The sequence below is a fragment of the Varanus komodoensis genome, unplaced genomic scaffold, assembly GCF_004798865.1.
Source record: "Varanus komodoensis strain SLA01 unplaced genomic scaffold, ASM479886v1 scaffold53, whole genome shotgun sequence".
Taxonomy (NCBI): Eukaryota; Metazoa; Chordata; class Lepidosauria; order Squamata; family Varanidae; genus Varanus; species Varanus komodoensis.
Window position 1 is genome coordinate 4,976,533 of NW_025336126.1, and position 25,677 is coordinate 5,002,209.

At 46.9% G+C, this 25,677-nt stretch overlaps 1 protein-coding gene and 1 non-coding gene across 2 annotated transcripts; one reads left to right on the forward strand and one right to left on the reverse strand.

The window, feature by feature from the left end:
- On the reverse strand, nucleotides 1-24,144 carry LOC123032095 (cathepsin D-like). The gene is given in 9 exon segments (XM_044447722.1): nucleotides 1-270; nucleotides 1,524-1,622; nucleotides 2,960-3,094; nucleotides 9,264-9,396; nucleotides 11,292-11,491; nucleotides 14,673-14,791; nucleotides 16,598-16,721; nucleotides 18,484-18,634; nucleotides 24,107-24,144. Coding segments are annotated over 9 exon segments (1,269 nt in total).
- On the forward strand, nucleotides 20,241-20,312 carry TRNAP-AGG. The gene has a single exon. It is a non-coding gene; the product is annotated as a tRNA-Pro (tRNA).
- Nucleotides 24,145-25,677: the final 1,533 nt, after the last annotated feature.

Genomic DNA, 25,677 nt, shown 5'->3' on the forward strand with positions numbered 1-25,677 from the left:
CTAACACTTCTTGGTCACACTTTCTGTCCTTGGAATGGCCGTCGTCCCTTCTGTGTCAGGAGCTGCAGTCGGTCCTCCGGTGCCAGTGCCACTGTCGCCACATATGGATTGCTTGGAAACAGCTAAGCCAACTTGGTCGTTATCTCGGTCAAAGACGGAGTAATACTTTCGGAGGAAGACGTCACCCAGGATCCATAAAGGGCCAACAGGCTTTGGGATGTCAAGGCTCATGAACCCACTGACACAGGCACTCACTCCCGTCTGGTCCAGCTGTGAAGACAGATGGAAATTATCACCAGCTTTATCCTCTTTGCCTTATTTTAGAATTCTGAGCCTGCAGGGCATTTGATCTGCTGTTTCATAATTGGTAATTCTAGTTTTAGGATGGATTGCTTTATTGTTGCTTTATTATTATTCTGAACCACTTGGAGAATCATTAGGGCTAAAAAGCAATATTCAAATACCATTAATAATATAAATGTAAAAAATAAGGCTCCTGGGAGTTACAGGTGCCTTTTAATCTCAGGACTGAGTGTGGTCTATTTCTGATTAGTGGAAGCCTGTTCTAGGACAGTGGGATGCCGAAATGACTTTTCTCTAGGACTAGAACGTCCGGTGGGAACATGTGTTTGCTTCATATCTGCTTGACTTATACATTTGTAAGGAAGAGATGTGACAAAACACAGATCCTCCAGTCCATTTTTTTCAGAAGGAAACTAGTCCAGAAAAGTCTCCCCTGGGGCTTTCCCAGGCTGCCAACAGGGAAGGACTTTGGGGCAGAAGGACCGGGCTCTGCTCAGCAGAATGGACAGAAAGGCTTCAAAATGCAAGCAGGCTGCTTTGTCACAGTTTGAAGTAATACACATGGTCCTTTAAGGTAAGGATTGGGACCCCAGGAAGGTTGGATTTGGTCCTTGGCCCTGCAGTTCTGCTCTCATGATCTAATAAACCCCACCCACCATAAGACCATAAAAATCCTCACAGGAAGTGGGAAAAATGAAGCTGTCTACATCACTTAAACACCTGCATCACAGCCTATTTCAAGTGGAAACCATCTTAAATGTCCTATCAGTGGCAAAAGCTAAAGAAAATGACAAAGGCTTTTGAAAAAAAATCTGCAACAAGTATAGTTGAGTTCAGATTTCCATGAATCCAACCTGTAGATTTCACAGCAGACCAACTTCTTCTGAGTAAATTTTTCTGCGGATTTGCTGACCAGAATTTGTTTTTAACTCTGGGGTACTCTGAGGTACCTGATTTGTGCTGATATGCAACAGCATAAATATAGATTATTGTAGTAGTGCAAGTGCAATTTGCACAAAGACACACTTGCGCAAAAGTGCTAAACTGCTAGAGTTCATGAGAATTAGTGCGAGTACAACAAAATTCTGGTTAGAAAGAATCCAACTCTGTCAATAGAACAAAAGACACCTGACGACCCACGGAACGCAGACCGAGTAGATTTAACACAATCCACACATGTGTCGTCTTGCTTTCATAGGTTTGCCACTGGCATCGCTCACCTGGAGGGTATATTGCTGTGGAGACAGTGTGTAGGGCTTGCCGGCAAGATGGAAGGTCACAGGCGGTAACTGAGGCAGCTTGCTGCAGTCGAACAAGTACTGTGCAAACCAAAGGAGAGGGCCATGAGGAAGAGGAGGGGAAGGCGGTTTGGACATGCTCCCTCCTCACCACACCGTGCTTCTTCTGCAAGGACACCCGCCAAAACTCACTCCCACCACCTTCGGTTTGGATCTGGTGGAACTCAATGTCATGACTGACACGGAGCTTCCTCTGAAAACGGTGCCCTTGTCTGCTTCTCGTCCCTTCCTCGTAACATCCAGCAAACTTTCTTCCGCATCACACGGAACTTAAAACAGGAGGGAACAGCGAGCAGCTGATGGGCCGCTGTAACCCCTGCCACACCACCATTTTTTTAACAAAAAAATTGGCAGGCTCACTGCTATGGAACACTAAAAGGCTAAATTTAGCTTATTTGCAAGCTAAATGTGAACACTTTCCTGCTCTGTAACTGCTGCAGAACGCTAAAAGGGTCAAGTTTAGCTTGTGAACAGGCTAAAGGCAACCCTTTTAATGCTCTCTTCTTAATTTTGGCAGCAAACTGCCTTTTTTTCCCTTACAGGGGCAAAGAAATGTAGGGGATGGAAATGGTACCGAGAGGGAGGACAGCCAATGCCAGCAGTGGAGGGCAGGTTTTGTATTCCTAGGTGGAACAGTGTAAAAGGTGACCTTCTAACATATCTTGGGAAAACTGAAGTGATGCGCTTGGGATTTTTCTCCTTGGTGCCCCCGGTGATGTCAGCCTTTTGAATGGAGCCACATAACCCACTGCTTTATTTGCAGAGACCCATCCTGTATCCAATTTCCGAACTATTTCTTAGTTGCACTGCAGGGTGACTGCTTGTCCTGCTGACAGAGAGCAATCGCCAGCAGAAGGATGCTAAGCCAGCGAAATCAGATGCAAAACCCAGATGCTGATTGCTTGATCGGGATGAGGGGGTCTGTAATAAAAAGCCCAGGCGTACCGGTGTGTCTCCAGACACTTTCCTCACCTTCTGGACATTTTACTTTATTTCCCAAGATTTTTTAATTTACTTTTTTAAACTAGGAGACTGACACACAGTCCTCCAGCACTGTCTTTATTAGGGTTCAAACGAAGTTAGGAGGGCTATACTGCTTTCTGTTTGGGTCACTGGGCAAGTTCCCTTTTTTAGTTTCATCAGTTTGCCCTCCAGAAATGAGTGCATTGTGACTGGTCACACCTACCATGGCAGCCATTTCATGAGTGGGGGACCTGCCTCGTGGAAGTCCGTTTGCGAAAGCACCCATAACACGGCCTGAGGATTGTGCCCACCAGCCCCAAAGAGTCGGGGACTCCCAGTGTGTAGTGCTTTGGATGTAGCCTGAAGGGATCCAGGCTGTGCCGCCGCTTCCGTACCTGCCCTCCGAAGGCGTGGTCAGCCCCAAGGGCCTCATGCAGCGCACGGATGTCGTCACTGGGCCCGGTGATCAGCGAAGTGCCTGTGTCCACAATGGCCTGGCATCCATCCTTGCATAACTCAGGTCCATCATCCTTGCCAAGCAGTTTCCATGGCCAGCAAGTGTCCCCCTTGGATTGTTTATCCACAGTTATCCTACGTGGGAGATTTGGGAAAGAAACGGGGTTAGCGATCTTCCCTCGGGGTATTTTGGGAGCCCGGCAGAAGGGCAGACGAGGTGTCCGTGCATGGCCAGAACACCGGGATCCAGCAACACCACCAGACCCCTGCAACCAGGCCCAAGTCACAAACGGCAGAGGAAGTGCCCCGCCTGTGACTTGGCCACTCCTCTTGCAGGTGGAGAACCTCACGACTGGAAATGCCGGATAAAAAAACGAATATACATTGAGAACATTGTTGTGAGACAGCTGCTCCTGACTTGCCTTCTGCCTAACATGCTAAGCTTTCAAGGATAGGTGTTTGGGGAATTCCATCAGCCCCTGCTGTTTGGGAAAGCCAGCACTTTCCATGGCACTGGTGCCCCTGCCAGGACAGAGCCTGGATAGTGCAAGAGGAACTTTCTGCTGAAGTCTGGTTTTCTTGGACAAGAGGGTCGTGGCCGTGTGTCTTCTCCTACAGAGGACAGTGCCTTTTTTGAAGGACTGCCAAAGGACTGTCCTCTGTTTTGACAGCACGGTCTATTTGAAGGGCTGTCCAGTCCGAGGCCAACATGAAAAGGAAGATGGCCTGGGAAGGTGTTCATACACACCGCCTTAACAGCAGATGGAGCAGGGCATGCAAATCATGCCGTCACAACCTTTCACACTAATAATAATAATAATAATAATAATAATAATAATAATTATTATTATTATTATTTCTAGATAAATATAAATCAGCACATGCACGTGTTATGTAAATTAGTGTCATCTTTTGTCTTCCTTTTGGTTGGTGTCTCTTTTTTAGTAATGCATAAGTGGCCACAACCCACACCAGGTTTGGGATCCTGAGCAAATAGCCTTTGTTAACATTAGAGAATATGCAGCTGAAGAAGAACTTCATTTTATACTTGTCCCCAGTGATTATTTAAAATTTTTATCCCCAAACTTTCAGGATCTACCCCTCCTGAAGCAACTAACAATAAAACAGGTATGCAAAAACAACAAAAATCCAAGATCATGCAAGAAACAAAACACAACAAAATCAGCTCAAAACAAAAGTATTAGCAATATTAAATAGTACAGCATATTTGAAAATATGAGTTTAAATGCAACAGCATTGCCACCTAACGGCTATTGCTGTCATTGCAAATAAACCCTTAAGAAAAAATCCAAAATCCTTATCCTCTCAGTAAACCTATTACAACGGAATAGATTTTTGAGGTTTTCTTTTGGAATTTTTCTTTGGGCCAACACAGTGACCTCTGCTTCTTGTTTTAGTAGACAAACACTTGAATTCCTTCTTTAGTTAAAGGTGAGTAAACTGCATCATCTGCACTTCCACTTCTGCTTAACTGCTGTTTTTTTCATATCATCCAGGCTGACAAACTGTGGTTAACATTAACCAAGGTCAGCTCTTGACAAGCCAACTTCAAGCCAAAGTAAGTAAAGCTGGCTTGTTTAAACTCATCATGCTTGATGTTAACCACCATTTCATGTCCAAACACCATGGCAAGCAGAACACCTTCTGAACTTCTCTTCCCAGCCACACAAGTAGAGAAGATGAGGAGTATGTTAGTCTGAGGTTCGCTGCAGCTCAGTCCTTGTTCACTAAGCCACTGTTTAATTTGAAATGGGAGGCCCACCAAAAATAGCCCAGCCTCCAGCTAGGAGTTTTCACAGCACCGCCATGGCTGATAACCACTCTATGGATATATCTGATAACTTTTTAAACTGATTAAAGTGGGTGGCCATCACAACATCTTGTGGCAGTGAAAAGTATAGAAAACTATACAATTAGTGCAGATCAGTGGTGGCGAACATATGGTACGCATGCCACAGCAGGCACGCAGAGCCCTCTCCGTCAGCACGCGAGCCAAGACACCGCAGCATCGTCTCAGCAGCTGAGCATCAGATAACAGCGCACACAGGGGCCATGTGCATGTTCAGAAAGGAGTAGTGGCGCCAGGCGATGACATCACAAACCGCAACACATTAACCACGACTCGTCTGAGCTTTCGCATGACCGGTCAGTGCGCTGCCAAGGACATGTGTGTGTGTGTGTGTGTGTGTGAGTGTGCTTGGACTGGCTTTTTTCAGGATTTATTTCAGTGTTGGCACTTTGCGATAAATAACTGAGTTTTGGCTTGCAGTTAGGGAACTGGGTGTCTAAAAGGTTCACCATCACTGGGTTAGGTCTGGAAAAACGAGGTGTCCTGGCATGACTTTGATGGTTGGAATGTGTTTAGAACGGGCAGAAATGTTGAGCTGTGCAGAAAAAGCTACTCAAGGAAGGCTTTTTCAAAATTGCCCTCTTTTCAGTGCAACTTTAGCCCTATACTATTGTTAGGGGTGTGTACCAGGTAGGGTTGGGGTTAGAAAAACGAGGTGTCCTGGCATGATTTTGATGTTTGGAATTTGATTAGAATGCCAGAAATGATTAGCTGAGCTGGAAAAGCTACTCAAGAAGGCTTCTTCAAAATTCCCTCTTTCCAATGGCATTTTACCCCTGTATTAGGATTAGGGCAGTGCACCAGGGTAGGGTCAGGCCAGTGGTGGTGAGCCTTTGGCATGCCTGCCACAGTGGTATGCAGAGCCCTCTCTGTCGGCACGTGAGCCAAGTCGCCCCAGCAGCGAACCATTGGATAACAGCGCACGCAGGGGCCCTGCGCATGTGCAGAATGGAGCAGCACCACCAGATGGTGACGTCACGAACCGTGACTTGTTAGGTGCGACTGCAGCCCGTCCAAGCTTTCACATGGCCAGTCAGTGGGCTGCCGGGGGGGGGGGGGGGAGAGAGAGAGAGAGAGATTTGCTTGTACTGGCCATGAGTTGTTTTTTCTAAACTAAACCCTCAGTTTTTAGGTTTTAATGTAGAGTTGGCACTTTGCGATGAATAAGTTGGTTTTGGGTTTCAGTTTGGGCACTCGGTCTCTAAAAGGTTTGCCATCACTGGTATAGGTTAATCACTCCTTTTACAAGAAAAGAAAGAAAAAGCATTTTATTTAATTTGTCCTGAATCTACTACACATTGATTTGCGTGGGAGATGGAAAAACACAAGCACCTTTTATACCAGGGATGGGCAACTGATTTTGGATGCAAGGTGGATGACCCTTCACCAACCGTCCCTCATGTTCAGTGATGCACTAAAGGGGATCCCCACATCTCCCATGGTCCTGGATCAGAGGTACGGCGGGACTCCCATTTTACCACCCTCCTTCCAAGCTTCCGGAAGCCTCCAGGGGGCTTGAAGAGGGTAATCGCAAGGTTACTTCTGGGGAGAAGTTTCCCACCTCATTCCCAAACACTGGCCCAGTCAACTCCCAGGGTGCAGCCTGGGCAGGGGGTGGGGCCCACGAAAGAAGCCTGAGCCTCCCAGAAAGTCCATGGGCCATTCTTGGCTCTAGAGCTGGGAGTTCCCTTCCTCTGTCTTAAATTATAAAGGATTAGAAAGTTTCTGTGAGGCGGTAGAATGGATGCACCGTTTCAGCTGGCAGCTGGAGGATCATACTTTTTAAACTTTTCCCTGTGCCAAAAATCCCTGGCAGATATTAAGACGTAGGGTACCTTTCTCCCTAAAGCATTAATTTCCTGCTTGCCAGGATCTGTTGCTTTGTTGAATATTTAGTTTACTTAATGTAATTTAATATGAAGGAATGAGTGGATGGTCTTCATTTTAATTAAAAAATGTTAGGTTGGACACAGGTTTATTTAGACCATTGACATCAGTGGGGTCTAGATACTAATTAATGGTGGAATTCTAAGCATGTTTAGATATAAAAACTCCCAGCATGCTGGTTTTTCCTGCCTAAGCCTACAAAAGATTGCACCTTAATTCCCACTGATTGCAAGCTAGTCATGACCAAGTCTCATTTATTTCAATGAGTTTACTCTTACATATGGGACGAACTAGATCCAGTTCAAAATGTACAGTGCTATGTACAACCAGAAGTTTGTGTATTTATGCCTTGCACACCAAGTCTTCTAGCCTGCTTTACATTTGTCCAGATTTAGCTGTGTTCCTATGCTCTCTTACTTGGGAATAAGGCTCACTCAACTCAATAGGACTTACTTCTAAATAGATATAGGTAGGTTTGCACTGTGAAAGAGAGTCTGGGAGTGGAGGATTTCTTGCACAAGATCTCATTGCACTTCTTTTTCTGTTTAGTTGCAAAGTTGTGTCCAACCCATCGTGACCCCATGGACAATATTCCTCCAGGCTCTCCTATCCTCCACCATCCCCCGGAGTCCACCTAAGCCCACACCCACTGCCCCAGTGACTCCATCTAGCCACCTCAACCTTGTTCCCAGCATCAAGCTCTTCTCCAGGGAGCCCTTCCTTCTCATTAGGTGGGTAAAGCATTTGAGTTTCATCTTCAGTATCTGGCCTTCTAAAGAGCAGTCAGGGTCGATTTCCTTTAAGATTGACTGATTTGATTGCTTTGCAGTCCAAGGGACTCTCAGGATTTGCACTTCAGAAACAAACAAATATTTCCATATATGGCGAACAAAGATACGTGGCCAGGTCTACAGCAGCCTTTTTGGAGGAAGGTGTGCTGGTTGGTAATCGTGATTTCCATGCAGAGTAATTGAAAAGTGTGTGAGTGTGAGTGTTTGAGCTTTCAGAGCATTTATTTAAAGGAATGGAAGTCTGAATGGTCTTATCAAACCCTTCAGCAACTAATCTCCCATTTTTGACATCTATACCGCTGAAAAAGACAGTGAGAATGAAATATGTTTGGCAATTATAATGATTATTCATCATTTTCCTTGATGATTTCAATCCTTATTCTTCACATTTACTCCCAAATGTGATCAGCTAAAGAGCTTCATTCACAATATATCCAGGATATCAGTGGAATAATTTGTAGATTGTAATTATTTACATTTTAAACATTTCAGAATTGATTCATTTGAAGGTTTGATAAGTAAAAACAGTTTTGAAAATACTTGGAGACTGTTTACTGAATATGTGAGACAGTGCAGTTCTGGAAGGGAAGTGGGGCAACCTAAATGAATAAAGGATCTTACACTGAGTGACTTGATTTGTTGGTCCTGATGGAGGTAGCACTGGTATTGTTGTTACCAGTTAATAACGATTAATTATGTTCATTGTTATATTAATTGTATTGTTTTTGGTAGTTTAGTAAAATTTATTAAATTTATTAATTTATTAAAAATTTAAAAGAATTGTTTCATTTAAATAAACCCTGGCATGTCTCACACTGGTGAGCCACTGTGGGTAGTGGCTAAGAGTGTGGAACTGGGAATCAGGCAATCTGGGTTCAGCCCTGGAGCCAACTGGGTGACTTTGGGCCAGTCACAGACTCTCAGCTCAATCTACCTCACAGGGTTGTTGTTGTGGGGATAAGATGGAGAGCAGCAGCAGGAGAACTATGTAAGCTACTTTGAGTTCTTTGTATGAAAAAGCAGAATATAAATCTAATAAATAAATAAAATATGTGGCAGCAAAGGCATTTGTACATCATTTATGGAGTCTCCCTCTCTCCCTCTCTCTCTCTCTCTCTCTCTCTCTCTCTCTCACACACACACACACACACACACACACACACTCATGCTAAATCTGACCAAAGACCTTTCTTGTTCAACATTCTTCCCTCTAACTAGCCAACCAGCTGCCTGTTGGAAGCCCACAAGTCAGAGGTGAGAACAAGAAGACCTTCCCAATCCTACACCTGGCAGCTGAAATAACAGAAGCATATTATCTCTGATCCTGTAGCCAAAAGCCATCAGGACTAGCAGCCATTGAAAGCCTTTTCTTCCCCACAGTTGTCTAATCCTTTTTATACCATCCAAATTGGTGGCCATCACTGAAGCTTGTGGTAACAAATGTTAACTATGTGATACAGGAAGAAGCCCTTCCTTTTATGTCTCCAGAACCTCCCACTTTCTGAGTTCTAGTATTATAAGAGAGGCTTAAAAATATCTCCCTTTCAACTTCCTCCACACCGTGTGTGCTTTGGATACTTCAGTTTCCCCTTACTTGCCTTGTTCTAAACTAACGGTCCCAGATGTCCTCAGAGGGGAGCTGTGCCAACGTCTTGGCCAACTATGGCTACAAGCCGGCGCATTTGGATGTGTCACTTACTTGTCCATCTTGATCTGCCAATAGGCCTTCCGTGACACCGGGATGTAGTGAAGCTGCCCTTCGTAGGCATCGTGGTTGATCCCTCCGAAAACAACCTCACCACCATTGTTTTCTGTGATGTTGTCCGTGCTAGGAGAAGAGTTATAAGGGTCAGGAAGTTGTCCAGTTGCACCTACAGGTATACCTATGCATAATCAAGGGGAAATGATCTCCAAATGCCAGGGCACACAAGGTTCTGGGCCTTTCGTGCAACACTGGGGAACCCTGGACCAGGCGGGCAAACCCAGTAAACCCAATCCAGTACTCTGGGGTTCCCCAGGTGGCCATGGTCTCTTCCCCTGGCTACAACTCTTCTTTCCCAACCAGAAATCCTCTGGGGAGTTTTGGGCAGGTTTTTTCCCATGCTAAAAGGTTGAAACACCTCTGTTAACGTTCAGTTACTTGTAAGAGCTTGAAGCTACAATAAGCTGGAGTGTTTTTGTCTTTGTCGTCATCCACCACCACTGGAGTACATTCTCCAAGGACTTCCCAAAACTGAACTCAGCTCTTAGACTGAAAAAGGTTCCCCACCCCAGCTCTAAGGGATCTATGGAAGCGGGAAGGAATTTGTTTCTTGCATCCCCACCCTCCAAATGATGAGTAGCACTCAGGATCAGCTCTGGGTTTGAGGGAGGCCTTTGACACAGTGCCCCTCAAAGGCCTCCTTCCTACCACAATGGACACACCAGGCAGCAGCTCTCTGAATCCACGCCAGGTGGCTGGGAACTGCCAGTTTCATTTCCCACAATGCCTGGAGTGTTGCCACATTCTCGTAAGGTAGCAAATTGAAATGGTGGCTCCCACATCCTCAACCAGGGAACCGCCACAGCCGGTTATGCTGGGTCCGTGGTGCAGGGCCGGCCCTACCATGTGGCGTTGTGGCAAGTCCGCGGAACTTGGCACTACATGGAGCTTATCCCAGGAAGCATAAAAAGCAGAATAGCAACTGAAAGACCAATTCAGTGATCTGCCACTGGATGAGGAATAGCCGAGAATTAATGGAGAGGAGCAGCGTCCCACACATGTGAAGATGTGTGAAGGGTTATCGACCCTAAATCTATATGTTACGACACTTACTGCAATTCCACTTGGCGAGAAGATGGCCTCCTAATTGTACTATGCACATACAGCAAGGCATTTTGAAACCTTAAACCGGTCTGGGTGAGTCACTGAGGGAAGAACCTTAAACCAACCACAAAACTGGCTGCTCACATTCCTACACTGAAAGAAGCAACCCATGGCTATGCATGCATGCAGGGAAACATGCAAACGGGCACCTGGTCCTCCTCAGGGCCAGGCAGGAATTCAGAAGCCTTTTTGCAATCCACTGATGAAGCTGTGCAGCAGAGGTGTGGAAGCTGTGCCTTCCAGGTGTTCTAGAGCCGCAATCCCCACCAGCAGCTACGATAGGGAATGATGGGAGTTGTATTCCAGCCCCAGCTAGTGGACCACAGCTTGCCCTCTCAGCATCTTTATATGCAAAGATATCAGCATGTCCTGAAAGGGGCTGCAAGGGAAGTGCGTTAAAGCAAAAGTTGCGAAGCAGCCACGGAAAACCAGCACCACCAGTTCAGGCCCTTCTTCTCCCACCAAGAGACATTTGATGCATAGAAATCTGCAGGCAGAACCGTTTTTGAGGATGGAGCTAACGATGGTCCCAGACTCATCCCAGACTCATCCGCAGACCTTGCTGTTAAAGGGATGGCTCCAGGGACCAGCTGCGACTGGCAAAAAAGAAAGCTGGCAGAACAGGTCTGGCCCTAGCAGGGGATAAGGCTGAGAGTTACTGCGGTTCAGTCTCGGACTGGGGCAGAGGAGACCCAATTTCCCACCCTAACCTGCCTCGCGGGGCTGTTGGGAATATAAACTGGAGAGGGGGAGCACCAAGGACAACTCCTTGGAGGGAAAAGGGGGTGGGATAGAAAAGTAGCCGGCACAGGAAGAGAGAGATGCGGTGGAATTACGACGTCTTAAAGGGCTCCTACTTGCAGAGATGGAAGGAGAAGACGTTCTTCGGAAGGAGCTTCTGCTTCATCATGTTATCGAAGGGTGGGGTGATATTGTTCACCGAGATGCTGGGATAGCCCAGCCCCATGATCCCGTCAAACTTGGCAGCGACAAACACCAGTCCTGGCAGATCAGTAGCCTCCGCAAACGTCTGATTCTGAACGGTCATGTTACCAATCTGAGGAGAGGGAGAATGTAAGCATCCTTCCTCCAAGCATCAGATCCACAGGCCGCTCCCAGGAAACCCAGCATCCAGGATGAACCCCAGTCTTGCCTGCAGGATTTTAGAATTCTCCCCCCACTGCCCCTGCATATTCCTTTCCTCCTTCAGTCCCAGGGTTCAGACCTCCCCAGCCTGAAGCTTTGGTCTTCAACTTCTGCCAGCCCAAGCCACCATGGCCGCTGGTTGTGGATGATGGGAAGTGCACTCCAGAGCAGTTTCTCAGACAGCGAATTTGGTGCCATTCAAATGTTAACAGGCAACAATGGGGAAAAGACTCTCAGGCTGAGAGTCTTTAAAATTTTTGTTCAATTTTAGCTGGGCTCTCAAAAAGTGTTTGTTCCATATGGCTTTTTAGTATTTTAAATCTCTTAGAACTGCATTCTCTTTTTAAGATTATCTTTCTCTCTCATCTTCTGCTGTTGGTGCTACTTTAAAGTCTTGCATTGTTTATTTTATTTTAATTTCTGTAATGTTATTAAACTGTTGAACATTTTAATTTAAGTTGCCTGTGCAGAGCTATTTGGGCCAAAAGGATAAGTCATGAATGCATTGGCATCAATTATTATAATTTGATACTATATGGATATACTAATATTGTATATTATTAAGTAATAATATATTATTACATTATGCTATGATATATAATAATAGTAATAATAATGATCTCCCATCATGGCACTGAGCCTGCTCCTGCTCCTCCACTCCCCTCTTCATTGCAACATGTGACAGCATGCCAGGTTCAAGCTACAATCTCTTTCACACTGCCCTCACCTTCAGACAACACAATGCACCAAGGCTTGTTTAACAAAATAAGAAAAGGCTTCAGCCAGTCTTCAGTTTCAGACCTGAAAACTCTTCTCCCTAGTCTTCTAACCCTTAATCGACCTCAAACCTCTAATTCCCCAACAAGGTGCCCCCCACAGATGTCTTGGACTACAATGCCCATCATCCATGGATTGGTGGGGGAGATTAGGCTGTAGTCTATGCAATCGGAGAGTGCCAGGATAGTGAAGGGTGCCCTAACCTCTCTTTCTGTAATGAAACCTGAGCACAGGCATTTCCCGCCTCTGATTTCATCGCTGCCATCTTTGCAGCTTCTCCTCCTCCTGTTCCTCCTCCTCTGGTCCTGCCTCCGTCAAAATTTGTATTGATAATTCACAGGGCACAGATCTACATTTGGTTCCTGTAACCTTGCAAAACTCCACATCTACAGATGACACTGTATGCATAATAATAATCACCCTGACAGTCTGTATAATTTTAATTAAGGCTCTCTGCTGGCACTTAAAAGATTTTTAGCTGATCAATCATCTTGCTTTTAATCCGTCAATTGCATCTGAAGGAGTTTGCATGTTGCCCAGACTTCAGTTGCAGTGCTGTCCTGAGAATATTAAAGTAAGCGCAAGATAACTTACAGCCTGTCTTAACGACTTCTCTGCAATTATTCAGAAGCTTGCCGAAAGCAAATCCATACCTAAGACTCCAATTCATGCACACCTGTCCCAGTGAAAACCCGGAGATGCTGGGCTACTTTTAACACCCTATTCTGATTTTGCAAGATTGCTTGCCCCCCCCCCCACAGCATTAATCCCCCAGCCCCAAATTTTGCCTGGGGCAATAACACCACCAATCCTGGCTGCAGCTTTCTTCCGTTGGGACCGTCTCCTGAGCGCTCACTTCTGAAGCTGGCCGAAGAGTGATGGAAATTTTGGAGTGGAAAGCAAGCTAATCTATCCCAGCAAGGTCAGCCATGTGTCCCGCTATGCAAAGGGCAAGCTTCTGCTTAAAGGGCTGTCAGAAGAAAACCCTTGTCTGAAGACAGCCTCTGTCTGAAGCGTGGCCAGTCCAAGGGGCTTCCAGACAGACAGCTCTTCATACCGTAAATCCAAGGACATTGTACAGCTATTCTGTCTTTCCGTCTTTGATTAATGTTATGGGAAAGAAGATGGAAGGAGCAGTAGGAAAACTCAGGAGGGTTACCAATAGGGGGCAGCACTGGATGGACCCCATTTGGTGTTTGAAGCAGGGCAACTGTATATTAAAAACCTTATGTCTGGTTTAAAGGTAAAGAACCATAAGGAGAGAGAGGTAGGGGTGTTAACGTTGCCTGGTTTGGATCTAGAGAGTAGATTGAGTCTATTTCAGGTATAGCAATTAATTCCAGATTTGCAGCAATATATTAGCATGTGAACCTTTACAAAAACCCATGCCTTTGGTTTTTTAGCTATGCATTTCTCCTTTTTGAATGATACATTTTATGTTACTGTTTGTACTTGCTTAAAGTCACTTTTTAAAAGTAATTTCCAAAAGCAAACAATGAATGCCATGAGATTTACCAACAACAGGAACCTGAAAGCAGATACTGAATCTGGTAATACAGGGTTAGTCACGGAAGTGTAAGTTAAGGCAATCTCAAATAAAATTACATCATTTGAACTGATCAGGTGCTTGAAAACTCCAGGGCTGCAGTGTTTTACACGCAGAGAACTGCTGGCGTTTCGTCTTGCCTTGATATCGGCATATCTCACTTAGAGTCATCTTCAGGATGTGTGAACTTGTGAGCTGAGACTATTGCTTTGGCATGAGAAAAGGACACTTTGCACACGCTCAGTGACTTTTTCTCCCCTGAGGATAGCTTCCACGGCTGAGACTTAGAAAGCAAGTTTTTGGGAACCCTGGTTCCAGGACAAGTGTTAGGGGTGGGCACCTCTTAAGGGCTTTCACTCTGGTATGGCCCACAGACTTGCTGGTCCTCTTCCCCAAGGGAACCTGCTTTTCCCTCGCCACTCGCTCTGGCCCAGGCCATGGCGGCAGTGAGAGAAGCAGCCGCAAATGTCCCCGGCTGGCTGCTCACTGACTCTCTGCCAGCCAAGAAAGCAAGCGACAGCCATGGTGAGAAAGAGGACGAGGAGCAAGGGCAGCTGGTGGCAGTGGGATGCTGAGAAAGTAGGCTGATTTCGAGGTGGCCGACTTGCCCAAGCTTCTGTCAAAGCCTGGAGCCCAACACGGTCTGGTTCACAGAAGCCCCAGGAATTTTCCTTTGCTTAATCCTTTGGAAGCTCCGGGGAAGGCTCACTGACCAGCCACTTGCCCACTGCCCGGCCCCTGGGCGTCTGCGAGATCCTCAGGCACTCACTGTAAGAATGTCCCGGCTCAGAAATCCTTTGAGGCTGCCGCTTCCATAGTGAATGGCGAATTTGGAGTTATCCGTCTTGTGGGTGCAGGAGAACAAGGACCGATAGTGGCTGTGAACCCCTGAGGAGAGACGATGTGCGTGAGCACAGCGGTGGATTCAGCTCTGGGGCCCCCAGGCCTCCAGGGCCCAACATCTTTCTCAAAACCCGTTCCTCCCTTGAGGGTTGTTTCCTATAGGCAAAAAGATTCCTTCTTGCCACCATTTGACAATTGTCACACAGTCTTTTCTTAAGATAGTGATAAATAGTTAATCACTATATCTATTAAAACAAACATGCAAGGAATATGTGGCTTTCTCTATGTTGCTGGACTGTAACCCCCATCATCCATCACCATTTAGCTAGGGCTGATAGAAGTTGCAGTCCAACAGTATTGTGTTTCCTACTCTTTCACTAGAGGCTGTACAGAACATGATGCCTTTCAAATCCTTTGAACTTCAACTCCCATCAGCCCCAGTCACCATGGCCAATGGTTGGGCATGCCGGGAGTTGTAGGGCTTTTTTTCTATTTAAACATGCATAGGATGATTTCCTTAATGAATATGCAAATCACCTTTCACTATAAGATTCCCAAAGCAGTATACATGTCTTACTTCCTTGTACAAATTACATTTTTAAATAATTGCCTTAAGATGATAAAAATAAGGCAATTTTTATATAAGGCAAATAAGATGATAAAAATAAGGCAAAAATAATTGCCTGAAGGATTTGCTCTCTTCTTCCACTCATCCTGTTCCTGAGGTACGAGTGCACTGATTAATATCAAAGCTGGTTTCATTAGGGGGTCCTTCCTCATTTCAGCCTTCAAAAGGTGGCCAACAAGCAATGATGCAGAATATGTTGTGAGCCGCCCCGAGGCTTTGTTGCGATGGGGGCGGCATAGAAATGTTTCAAATAAATAAATAAATATAAAACCAGAGCATAATTGAAAGGAGCCAACAAAATGAATCCATAGCTGGTAGGGATTAGACCCACTAACAAACTGCCCGACTAAAATTCATCATAGTCTTTCCTGGTAGGGAGCTGCACAAATGGGGTGCCACAACTGAAAAGGCCCTGTTGCTCATCCCAGCCAAAAGTACTGTTTGATCAACATAAAACAGTCCAGCAGCCAGGAGTTGCATGGACAGCTGCTACAGTAAACAGCAGGTGCCTGATGATCAGATGAGAGGGGACTTCGTGGAAAGAAACATCCAGCATTCCCCAGCCTGATCTCATTCAGATCTACCGGATGGGGATAGTTAGACGAGAAGTCCTGATCAATAACACTCAGCACTTCCAGCCAAGATTATTGTTCTACACACCACACTTTGCTGCTTTTTGCAGCCAGGGTGGGTGATCTTTCTTCTGTCGAGGTCCACGTTTCCTTGTGGGTAACCTGTCAGGAGCTGGGTAAGTGGGGTCTAAGCCAGTACGGAGCCCAGTGTGGGTGGATCACCCCTTTCTTTTCTTCTTTCTAGGAGATTCTCTTCTGTCTCTTTCTGCTACCCTCTCCTCCTTCCCTCCATCCATCCCTCCTTTGCAAGCAGCAAGCTACAAGAGAGGAGACGGACTGCCCTTGTATTTCCTGCAGAGGGCTTTTGAAATTATGCCAAGGCCTGCAGGAAATGTGCTCAGCAGTTGCCTACCTCTGTTGAAATCAAAGCAACCAAAACAGCTGGAAATCATTACAGCAAACTAACAATGGGCAGAAAGTATACCTCCAGATGTTTTGGACAGCAGCTTAACATTCCTGACCATTGGCCACGCTCCAAGGGCTTCTGGAAACTAAAGTCCAGAACATCTGGAGACCAACATCCGCTCACCCCTACTCTAGGCTGTTTTTGTGACTAATTCTCCCAGCATCAGTTGAGCAAATGGGTCTTACAGCAGGCCAGGTGCAAGAGGCAACATCTGGAGGAGGGCACCCACAGGTTGGAGGAGCCCGTATCAAAGACGACGTTGAAGCACTGTTTGGGTGTTCCAATGCACACTTCCCCATAGTACTGTGCCTGGGGTGGGGTGGGGTGGAGAAGAGAGACAGAAAGAGAGGATCAGCACACAAAAATATACAGCTTCAGCTTGCATAACTGCCTATATCCATCCATCCATTCATCCATCCAGCCAATCGAACTTGCATTAACAGCAAACTCAGCACCATCTGTGTCCAAAAGGCAGGAGTCAGGAGTCCAGGAAGCAGAGGGGACCTAACACTCAACCAAGTATTGGCACTGTTGGTGGGCCCAGATGCCAATACCCTTTTGGGTGGGGTGGGGAGAACGGTGTACTGGCATGTGGGGAAATGAAGCCTCCTTGAAGAGGGCGTAGCTCCCTGTCTGGCTGGCATTGTGACCAAGATCACTCCACGTTTTGCTCAAATCCCACCTGACAGAACACAAAGAGCTGCCTTGCTGGGCCACATCGAAGGGCCACCCAGTCCACCTGTTTAACGGTAGCCTGTGATCATCTGCAAACGGGCCACGATGAAGCTACTGGGATGCACTCGTGTGGTTTGCCTCCAGTGCAGCCAGTGTTCAAAAATATGCTGCCAGGAAACAGGAAGGTCCCCTTGAAATGAACAATCGTGGCTCAGAGCTATTAGATGTGTTTGCCTAATCGTTCACAGTTATAATTGAAGCATCAGGCAACACCCACTCTGCTTCGTGTCTTGCTTTGACTGTTCTGTTAGAGCTGAGACACGTATTGGACAGGGTCAGAAGTAGGCATGATTGGGCACCTGCTGAGGTCCTGTGACCACCGCTGGAGCCTCCCCCTAGTGAGTACGTGGCGATGGCGGTGGCTCCACAGAGAAGAGACTTTGCTCAGTGGCAGAGTGCAAACTGCACATGCACCAGGTTCCAGGTTCAGCCTCTGGCATCTCCCGCATAGGGCTGGAAAGCACCCTGCCTCAAGCCCCGGAGAATGTCCACCAGTTCCTTACTGGGCTAGATGGGCTGATACTCTAATTCAGTGGGCCAGTTTACATGATTATCACAGTACACTCTGGGTGTATGTGCAGCCACTGTGAATTTTCAAGTCACTGTGGGTGGTCGCTGAGGCTTATTGTGATGTGCAAACTCGGTACAGGGTGGGTTGTCTCGGCTAACAAACCACCCATAACATGCAGTCAGGGGCCCAGTGAGGAGGCCCTGGAGCTGCTTCTCCACTGCAACGTGCTTGTTTCTGAAAGAGGAAAGGCAACAGCAAGAGCAGCTGGGGATGATGGGAGTGAGAAAGTGCATTCACTGAGGAAAGGGCCCTGGAGGGAGCCTTGCACAGAGTCCTCCGGACCGTGCATCTGGCAGTGTTCTGTACAAGGCAGGTTCTGACATTTCTTAAACCTTAGAACTCCAAAATCTCGACTCTGTTGGTAGTTCCAATCAAACACACTTTCCAAAAGACATCAGCCCTACAAAAGTCTCCTCTATAAGGCAGGGGGAGACAGAAGAGCCGGCTCCACTCTCCAGGGAATCTGTAGTGGGCTGGCCACAAAAGTGGCAACAGGACGACTCCCCAGGCCCCCGGCTGTATAATCGGGCATTTGACATGCCAGGGGCTCATCGTGACAATCCTTTCAGGAGCTCTCGGTGGTGCTGAACTATGCATAGCTCCTGAACAGCTCACTTCTGATCCGACTAAAGAACTCTAAGCCTAGGAATTTGTTCCCACTGCACCACGTGGTGGAACCCAGGAATTCTGGCAAAGCTACAGAGTTGAACCCGCAAGCCGGATGTCTTCCGGCCCCTTTGCTGAGGAGGGGGAGTTGGCACATACATCCATATAGTTGTGAAGGCGCTGGTGGGTGACTGAAGCTGCCATCAGGGGCTTCCCAGACCAGATTCCTCCTCGCCTTAGCATCTCAGCAATAGGGAGGCCAGACCGGCCAAAGCGGTTCCGGACTGATGGAAACTTCTGCAGGGAGATCCTGTTGAGGAGGAAGAAAGAGTTGAGATGAGGCATTGAAAGGAAGGCAGGATAACCCCATCATCTATCAACATCATGGGTTGTACAACTCTGAGGGCCACTCTGGTGTGTATATACACATGTATGGCGGCAGGGTGAGGCTGCTTTGAGGAATCCCTGGCCAGTCACAGACTCACAGCCCAACCTACCATCCCACTCAGATGGCTGTCCAGTTTCTTTTTGAATGTCTCCAGTGTGGGAGAGCCCACCACCTCTCCAGGCAGCTGGTTCCACTCTCATATTGCTTTGGCAATGAGGAAACTTTTCCTGATGTCCAGCCTGAATCCGGGTTGCCGCAACTTGAAGTGATTCTTCCGTGTCCTACACTCTGGCATCAGCGAGAAGAGATCTTGACCTTCCTCTTTGTGACAGTCTTTCAGGTGCTTAAAGAGGACTATCATGCCCCACCTTCCCCCAGTCTTCTCAAGGCTAAACATGCCCAGTTCTCTCAGTCTCTCTTCACAGGGCAGTGTTTCCAAACCCTGGATCATTTTTGTTGCCCTCCTCTGGACCCTTTCCAATTTTCCTGCATCTTTCTTAAATCTTGGAGCCCAGAACTGGAGACAGTATTCCAGGTGAGGTCTGACTAGTGAAGAGTACAGAAGAAGTCATTTGGAAGTAATACTTCTGTTATGCAACTCTGAAAGAAGTTTGCATCTCTCCTACCAAGCAGACAATCCTTCGTTGTTTTCCAGGTGGGGATGTTAGAAATGGAAGTCGCACGTCAGTCACGCTTCCTTTACAACCTTTCCCCAGTCTGCATAGCGCTTGAGTTCCCCTTTGCCTTTAGTCCTGTGCCTTTGCTCTGTTGATCCAACACTCCTCTGCCCTTCGTGTGTCCACAGAGGAATATATTAACCTCAGAGGAAAAACACAAGCAGACACATCCAGTGCTTGTTAAAGGAACCTCTATAATTAACACACCGATACCTGGGCATCACCCAGCTGGAGGCAGCAGGGTTGGGCCAGTGGCTTAATTACAGGTGTGTAACACGGCTTTCTGTCATCTCAGGACATGTGTCAGTCACTGAAGGTTGCAGCTGAAATCCTTAGACAAGACGCAGTGTCTCTTTCCAGGAGGGAGGGGCCAATCCTCCAAAGTCCTCTTTTGCATAGTCATATTTGGAGGAAGACCAGCCTGACCTAGTGGGTGGTGTTTTTCTTTTTTTTCCTTTTTTTCTGGCAAGGAAACAGGATTACTCCGGAAGAACTGGGCAGCTGTTTTCTTTTGAAGGATACTGACATACTCTGACACCCAGCTCCGAGTTGTTTCTTTTCCTCTGCTGAGGTATGGCCCCATGGGAGCGTGGTCCGTAGTCTGACGCTACACTGCACTCCTAAAGAACCCAAGATCCCTGGACTTTTCTGCCCAAATTGTCTTATTTGGTCTGCCTTGGTTGAAGTTCATGTATAATCAATACATTCACATCTGTGCAGATATTTCTATTGCACTATGTCTTCCTTTTTCCTTCATGGTATTATTTAATTTTGTTGACATTTATAATATGAAATGTGTCCCCCTGCCTTAATTCCTTCTGTCTCCCAGGCATTTCTGGGAAGCTTCAGCTGGCTCGTTGGTCTAGGGGTATGATTCTCGCTTAGGGTGCGAGAGGTCCCGGGTTCAAATCCCGGACGAGCCCAATTTTGACAACGGTAGGCATGTCGTGAGTGGAGCCGGCTGGAGCTGGGGCCAGACTAGATGGCCTGGGAGGCTCCCTCTGACTTGCTCTGTTTCTGTGCTTGTTTCCCAGGAATGAAGGACTGGAGGGGAGGAAGGGCAGTTGGTTTGATACTGGTGCCAGAAGAAGCCAAGAAGCCTCCTCAGCTGCCTTTCTTGCTCCAGAGGAGACAACAATGTTTGCAGTTATGTCAGGAAGAGGAAACATGGTGCCTTCCAACTACAACTCCCATAAGCCCCAGCCAACATGGGCTAGGGGTTATAGGAGCCATTTTCCAAAACATCTGGAGGGCGGCAGGTTCCCATCACTGATTTGTGGTATTTGAAATATAATTAACTTACCATACTGTCAAGCATGTTACTTTTCAGTAGATCACAGATGGATCCGCCCCCCTCGCCCCGTCCCCGCTCTTGGGACATCAGTGACCTGAGAGAATGAACGATTGCCCATGCCTGTGTTAGACCAGGGATGAAAAGATCAGGGCTGTGGGATCGACTTTGCTTCTGGCTGGACGTCATGTCCTAGCAGGAGGAGTATTCCTCAGATGAAGAGAGCTGGTGCTATGCGTCCCGGCCTCAGTCAGACGCCGGGGTTGTGGCCGCAGGTGGCTCCCTCCATCAGAGAAGGAGGACCCTGGACCTTCATAGGCAGCCCTTGCAGTTCCCCAACAGCAGCAGCCAGAGGCAGAGGCAATTCACCCCTTGGAAAGGAGAGGGAGAGCACAGCTTTGGCTCCAACAGAAATCCAAACCGCCGGAAAGGGGAGTTTTCCGTGAACCGGCACGCTGACTTAATTAGCTGGCTGTGCTGAGTTACAGCTGACTGTAAATTAGTTCAGCCAGAGCTGCTCTGTGTTGCAAACAACAAGCAGCATTACACGTGTTCTTGGACTTTATTGTTCTTAACCGGTATCTAGATTCCTGGCCTGTTTATTGGACCTTCTTTCGGACACCCCCACCTGGCTTGGAGCTTAGGATACGCACTAACCATATGGCCTTGATCCCCGGAATGACACTGAGAATTTTGGAGAAGGCAACCCAGAGACTGGGCTTCCTGTACTCTGGACAGGACATTAGAACCCTGAGATCCACCAGCCAGAGCCGGTCAGACACATGGGCATACGGACAGGGTGCCTTTCAGCACACGCTCAGTTGAGCAATTTATGAAACAAGCTCATAAATCCTTTTGCAGAAAAAACCACTCCTGGTTTCCCCCAAGCATTTTCTCTTTCTTGCAGTAATGCAATTAAGAGGCAGAAGGCATTTTAATTGTTGCTAGACAACTGAGAGTCAGGACCCCTTGACAATCTCATGTAAATCACAAAGAGACCAAACTTTAAGATCCTAATAATGATGCTAGTTTCTGCCTAACCCTGCTTTAGAAATAATCTGCATGTTAGGTGTTGCTTGGTTCCATTTCAGTGGGGTTTTTGTGTTTTTCAATAGCTTGAGGACAGGCAGACATTCAACAGGTCTCTCCCAGGGTTAATGAACAGTCAAGAATGTATCTATCTCTTTTTGCCAGTTATAGTGCAGATCATACTATGGGTACTTTTGAAGAAAAGTGGGGTTATTATTAGGTTTAAGACATCCACCAGAATGCAAAGGGTACAACCCTACCAGCACTACAAGTCTCCAGTTTATCAGACTGACCAAACAAAATTCCCCAGGAGCATTTCTAAAGAAAGGTTGACCAATTTTTAAATCATTCCTTTTAGTGGTCTCTAAAACAGCAGCTCTATCTCTAGCAGTCAGCAAGAAACTGAGTTTCACTGCCGTGGAGAAGAAATATATCAACATCACATTGCTTTCTCCCAAATAATGCATGGAGTGGACCAATGCCCTCTGGGGTTCTTGGTCTTCCCTTGCTGATTTCTGGCTGTCAGATTTCTGACACCAGTGGAGATTCTTTGCCTCCTCTCTAATTTTTTTAGGAAACTGAGGTTGGACCCAGCATCTGCCGTCTGTGAAGCGAAGGGTCGCACTCGCTAAAGGTCCCTGCACCTGAAGTTTTGGAGCTCCTCCCTCTCCCCATACCATGCCTCAGCCCTATGCAGAAGGATTCCTTGTGCAACATTTTCAGGGACCCCATCTAAACCCCTTCCCTTCTAAAGTGTTCAATCCCATTCCTTTCCCAAGTAATCCAAGGCCTCCAGATTTATTAAGCCACTGCACTGCCCATGTTCCTCTTCCCTTCTTCCGTCTTTTTTCTCAGTATAGAAAGCCCATTCAGGAGAAAAAGACAGAACAGCCAAGCAATGCCTTCTAGTGGAGATACCCTAAGAAACACACCTGGAAGCACTCCCATCCTCCCAAGCCCTTTTAGCCCTCTAGACTCAGGTTTTGTACATTTTCTTGTTCCAGTCCAGGGACTCAAGGGCCAGGTCAAGCTAGACGGTTGCCTGAGGCAAAGGACAAGACGCCACGTTATCGGTCCATTCTTCAACACCAGCAGTGGTCCAGCCCCCTCCACCAGACCTGCGAGGTGCAGGGGGCACCTAACTCTTCCTCCAACATCCATCTGCCACTGCCCAGTCCTGAGCACCTGCTGCCACCTATTTTATGATTCACAAATGTTTCTGTTTTGTTTTGTTTTGTTTGGCCAAGTCCTCCTTTACAACCAGCTAGACTGTTTTTTGTAATTCCATCCACCTTCTCGCTCCCTTTCTACAGCTACCCCAATCCCACCTTTTCCCTTAGAAGGCACTGCCCGCCCCCCACACTTTTCATGGAAACGCCTGCACTAATCCTGCTTTTTTCCAGACTGCCTGTCATCCCAGATATCCAGCTAGGATTGTGGTTGCTTGAGTAATGGATGAAATGCACAGGGCCAATGATTAAGATACCTTTCCTGGGCAGGTAAAATACTGACCTGTTTATCTGGCACAGCACCTGTGTTTTTAAACATCTGTCTGGCAAGTACAAATTCAACAAGTGACAATTTTTCGAAATGGGGAATCTGCTGAATTTCTGCCTGTTGGTCACACAGCTGTTAAAGGAAACAATAGTCTCCAGGAGAGAGAGAGAGACCAGCAACTTTAGTTTAGCAAACTTTTTATTTTCTTTTGGGGGAAGGTGGTATTATCTGAGCTTTTCCTCGAGGGAGCTCTGGCATTCTCTGCTTGTTATTCACTGCAGCTTTCTCTTTAATTCTGCCACAACCATGGACAATTTTAGATGCCTTCTGAGAATGTATTGATTTATTCAACCCTTCCTTCATTGTCCAGTTTTATATTTAATTTATTCTTTTCTCCTGTTTTGTTTTGTTTTCATATTGTATTTTAATATGAACCACTTGGAGATCTTAGGATATCAAGCAATATACAAGTTGTTAAAATAGACAAATATCACAAGTTCCTGCTCAGACAGAAAAGCACCCTCTTCTCCAGTCTTGTCCCCGTCAACTATCAGCTGGTCAGGGCCAGCCCCTTCTACTTTAACCCATCCATCTGCAATCCCTTTGCAGAGATTTCCTGTCCTCTCTCCTAACCATCAGACTCTTCTCTTTTCCCAGTTTATATCCAGGCACTCCATTTCACAGCTGCTGGGCTACAGACCCATGTCAGAAAATGCAAGCTGAGCATCAGGGCACCTCATGCTCCAAAGGGACCCATGAGCTCCTGCTTTCCACAAGAACCCCTTGCCCCTCAATCCACAAGACATGGTGCCCTCCAGATGCCTTGGGCCACAGCCCCAAGCTACTGGGTGCCCTCTTAGCCTCTCTCCTAGGGAGTTAAACATCCTGTAATCCTCTCACCGCATCAGCCCTTGCGCTCCAATTGCCAGCAGCAACATCGCGATCCAGACTCGGCCTCCCATCTTCCATCTGTCGCGTGGCAACCTCCAGCAGTGCTTTCTTCTATCTGTCCGGGCAGACTGCACCCAAATTATTTGTCCCGGGGTGGGTAAGATGTATATCTGGACTGGCTGAGAAGCAGCAGTGATGCCTCACCCATTGGCCCCAGGAATGTTGGTTGCAGAACCTGATTGGTCAGGAACGCCAGAGCTCGCCTCCCCCATTTCATGCCATTATTGGGGTTCGTGCTCCAGTTGGCTAAGGAAAGTGACCAGCTTTTTAAAGGCCCGTAATCTAAAACACAGATAGGCCAATCAACACCCTTTAGATGCTTTAGAATACAATGCCCATCAGCCTCAGCCACCTTGGCCAATGATGAGGAATTATGGGAGTTGTAGTCTAGGACATCTGGAGGGTGCCATGTTATCTATCCAAAATCTAGAAGAACTTGAGGAGTGATGGGCTCAGAACATAATTGACTGGGGTGGGGGCAGGGATGGGGGTAGAGAGGGGTCCAAAGCCTGTACTAACCTCCTGGGTAATTTGTGGGATCATCCTGCTGATGTTTTGATGGGGTCTTCAGGGGGTCAGCTCTTCACAGACTGCAAAATCCTAGAGTTCAGAGACAAAATAGTTCTCCCTGAAGTCAGATGGGCAGGGCTTTTGTGGGTGTGACGGCATGCTCCTTATTGCCCTCATTAATTCTACACCCCAACATTTTGTCTGAGTCAGTGGGGTGGAGCTTGGAAATCCCCTTTTCACTCCCTTCGCCATGGATCTGGCAAAGCTTTTTTCAAAGCATCGATCTGACCCCCTGAGGGGAGCAGAAGCCCATCTGTTTAGAGCAGGGAGAAGGTACCCAGACAGATCCAAAATGATGTCCATGTTGGTCACAAGAGCAGTCCTCTTTCGGCAGCTTTGGAAGGAGGGACCATCATATCCACCCTCACTTGCCCTCCAATGCAGTCTTCCCCAACCTGGTGCTCTCCTGTTGTGTTGGAGAACAATTCCACGAAGTCCCCAACTGACCAGTCCAACACCTGCTTGGAGCAGGTTGCTCTAATGCAGGAGTGAGCAAAAAGTAGATCTTGTGATGTTTTAGAGTTGAACTTCCAGCATTCCTGAGCACAGGCCATCCTGGCAGAGGCTTCTTGGAGTTGAAATGCAAAACATCTGGAGTTCTACCGACCTTCTGCCCCTGTTTACTCTAAAAGGAAGTAAAGTCTCTGGACTATCTTGGAAGCACATCTCCTGGGCATAAATTAACCTATGTGGGCTATCATGAAGTGCAAACAGCCTCGGTGTCTCTGCAACTTCCACTCCCCCAGTCCAATGTTTCCCCTCCATTATTAAACAGAAATTTGAGGCTTTGTGACCCCCAGAGACCAAAATTCAGTCATAAATGAATTGCATTGGCCTGGAGAACAGGGCACCCAATCTCAGTTGGCATATCTTGGGATACCGTTAACTGACAATACATTGTCAATTATTTAGTTGACAGTTTTTACCATGGGAGTGGGGGCAATTTGAAA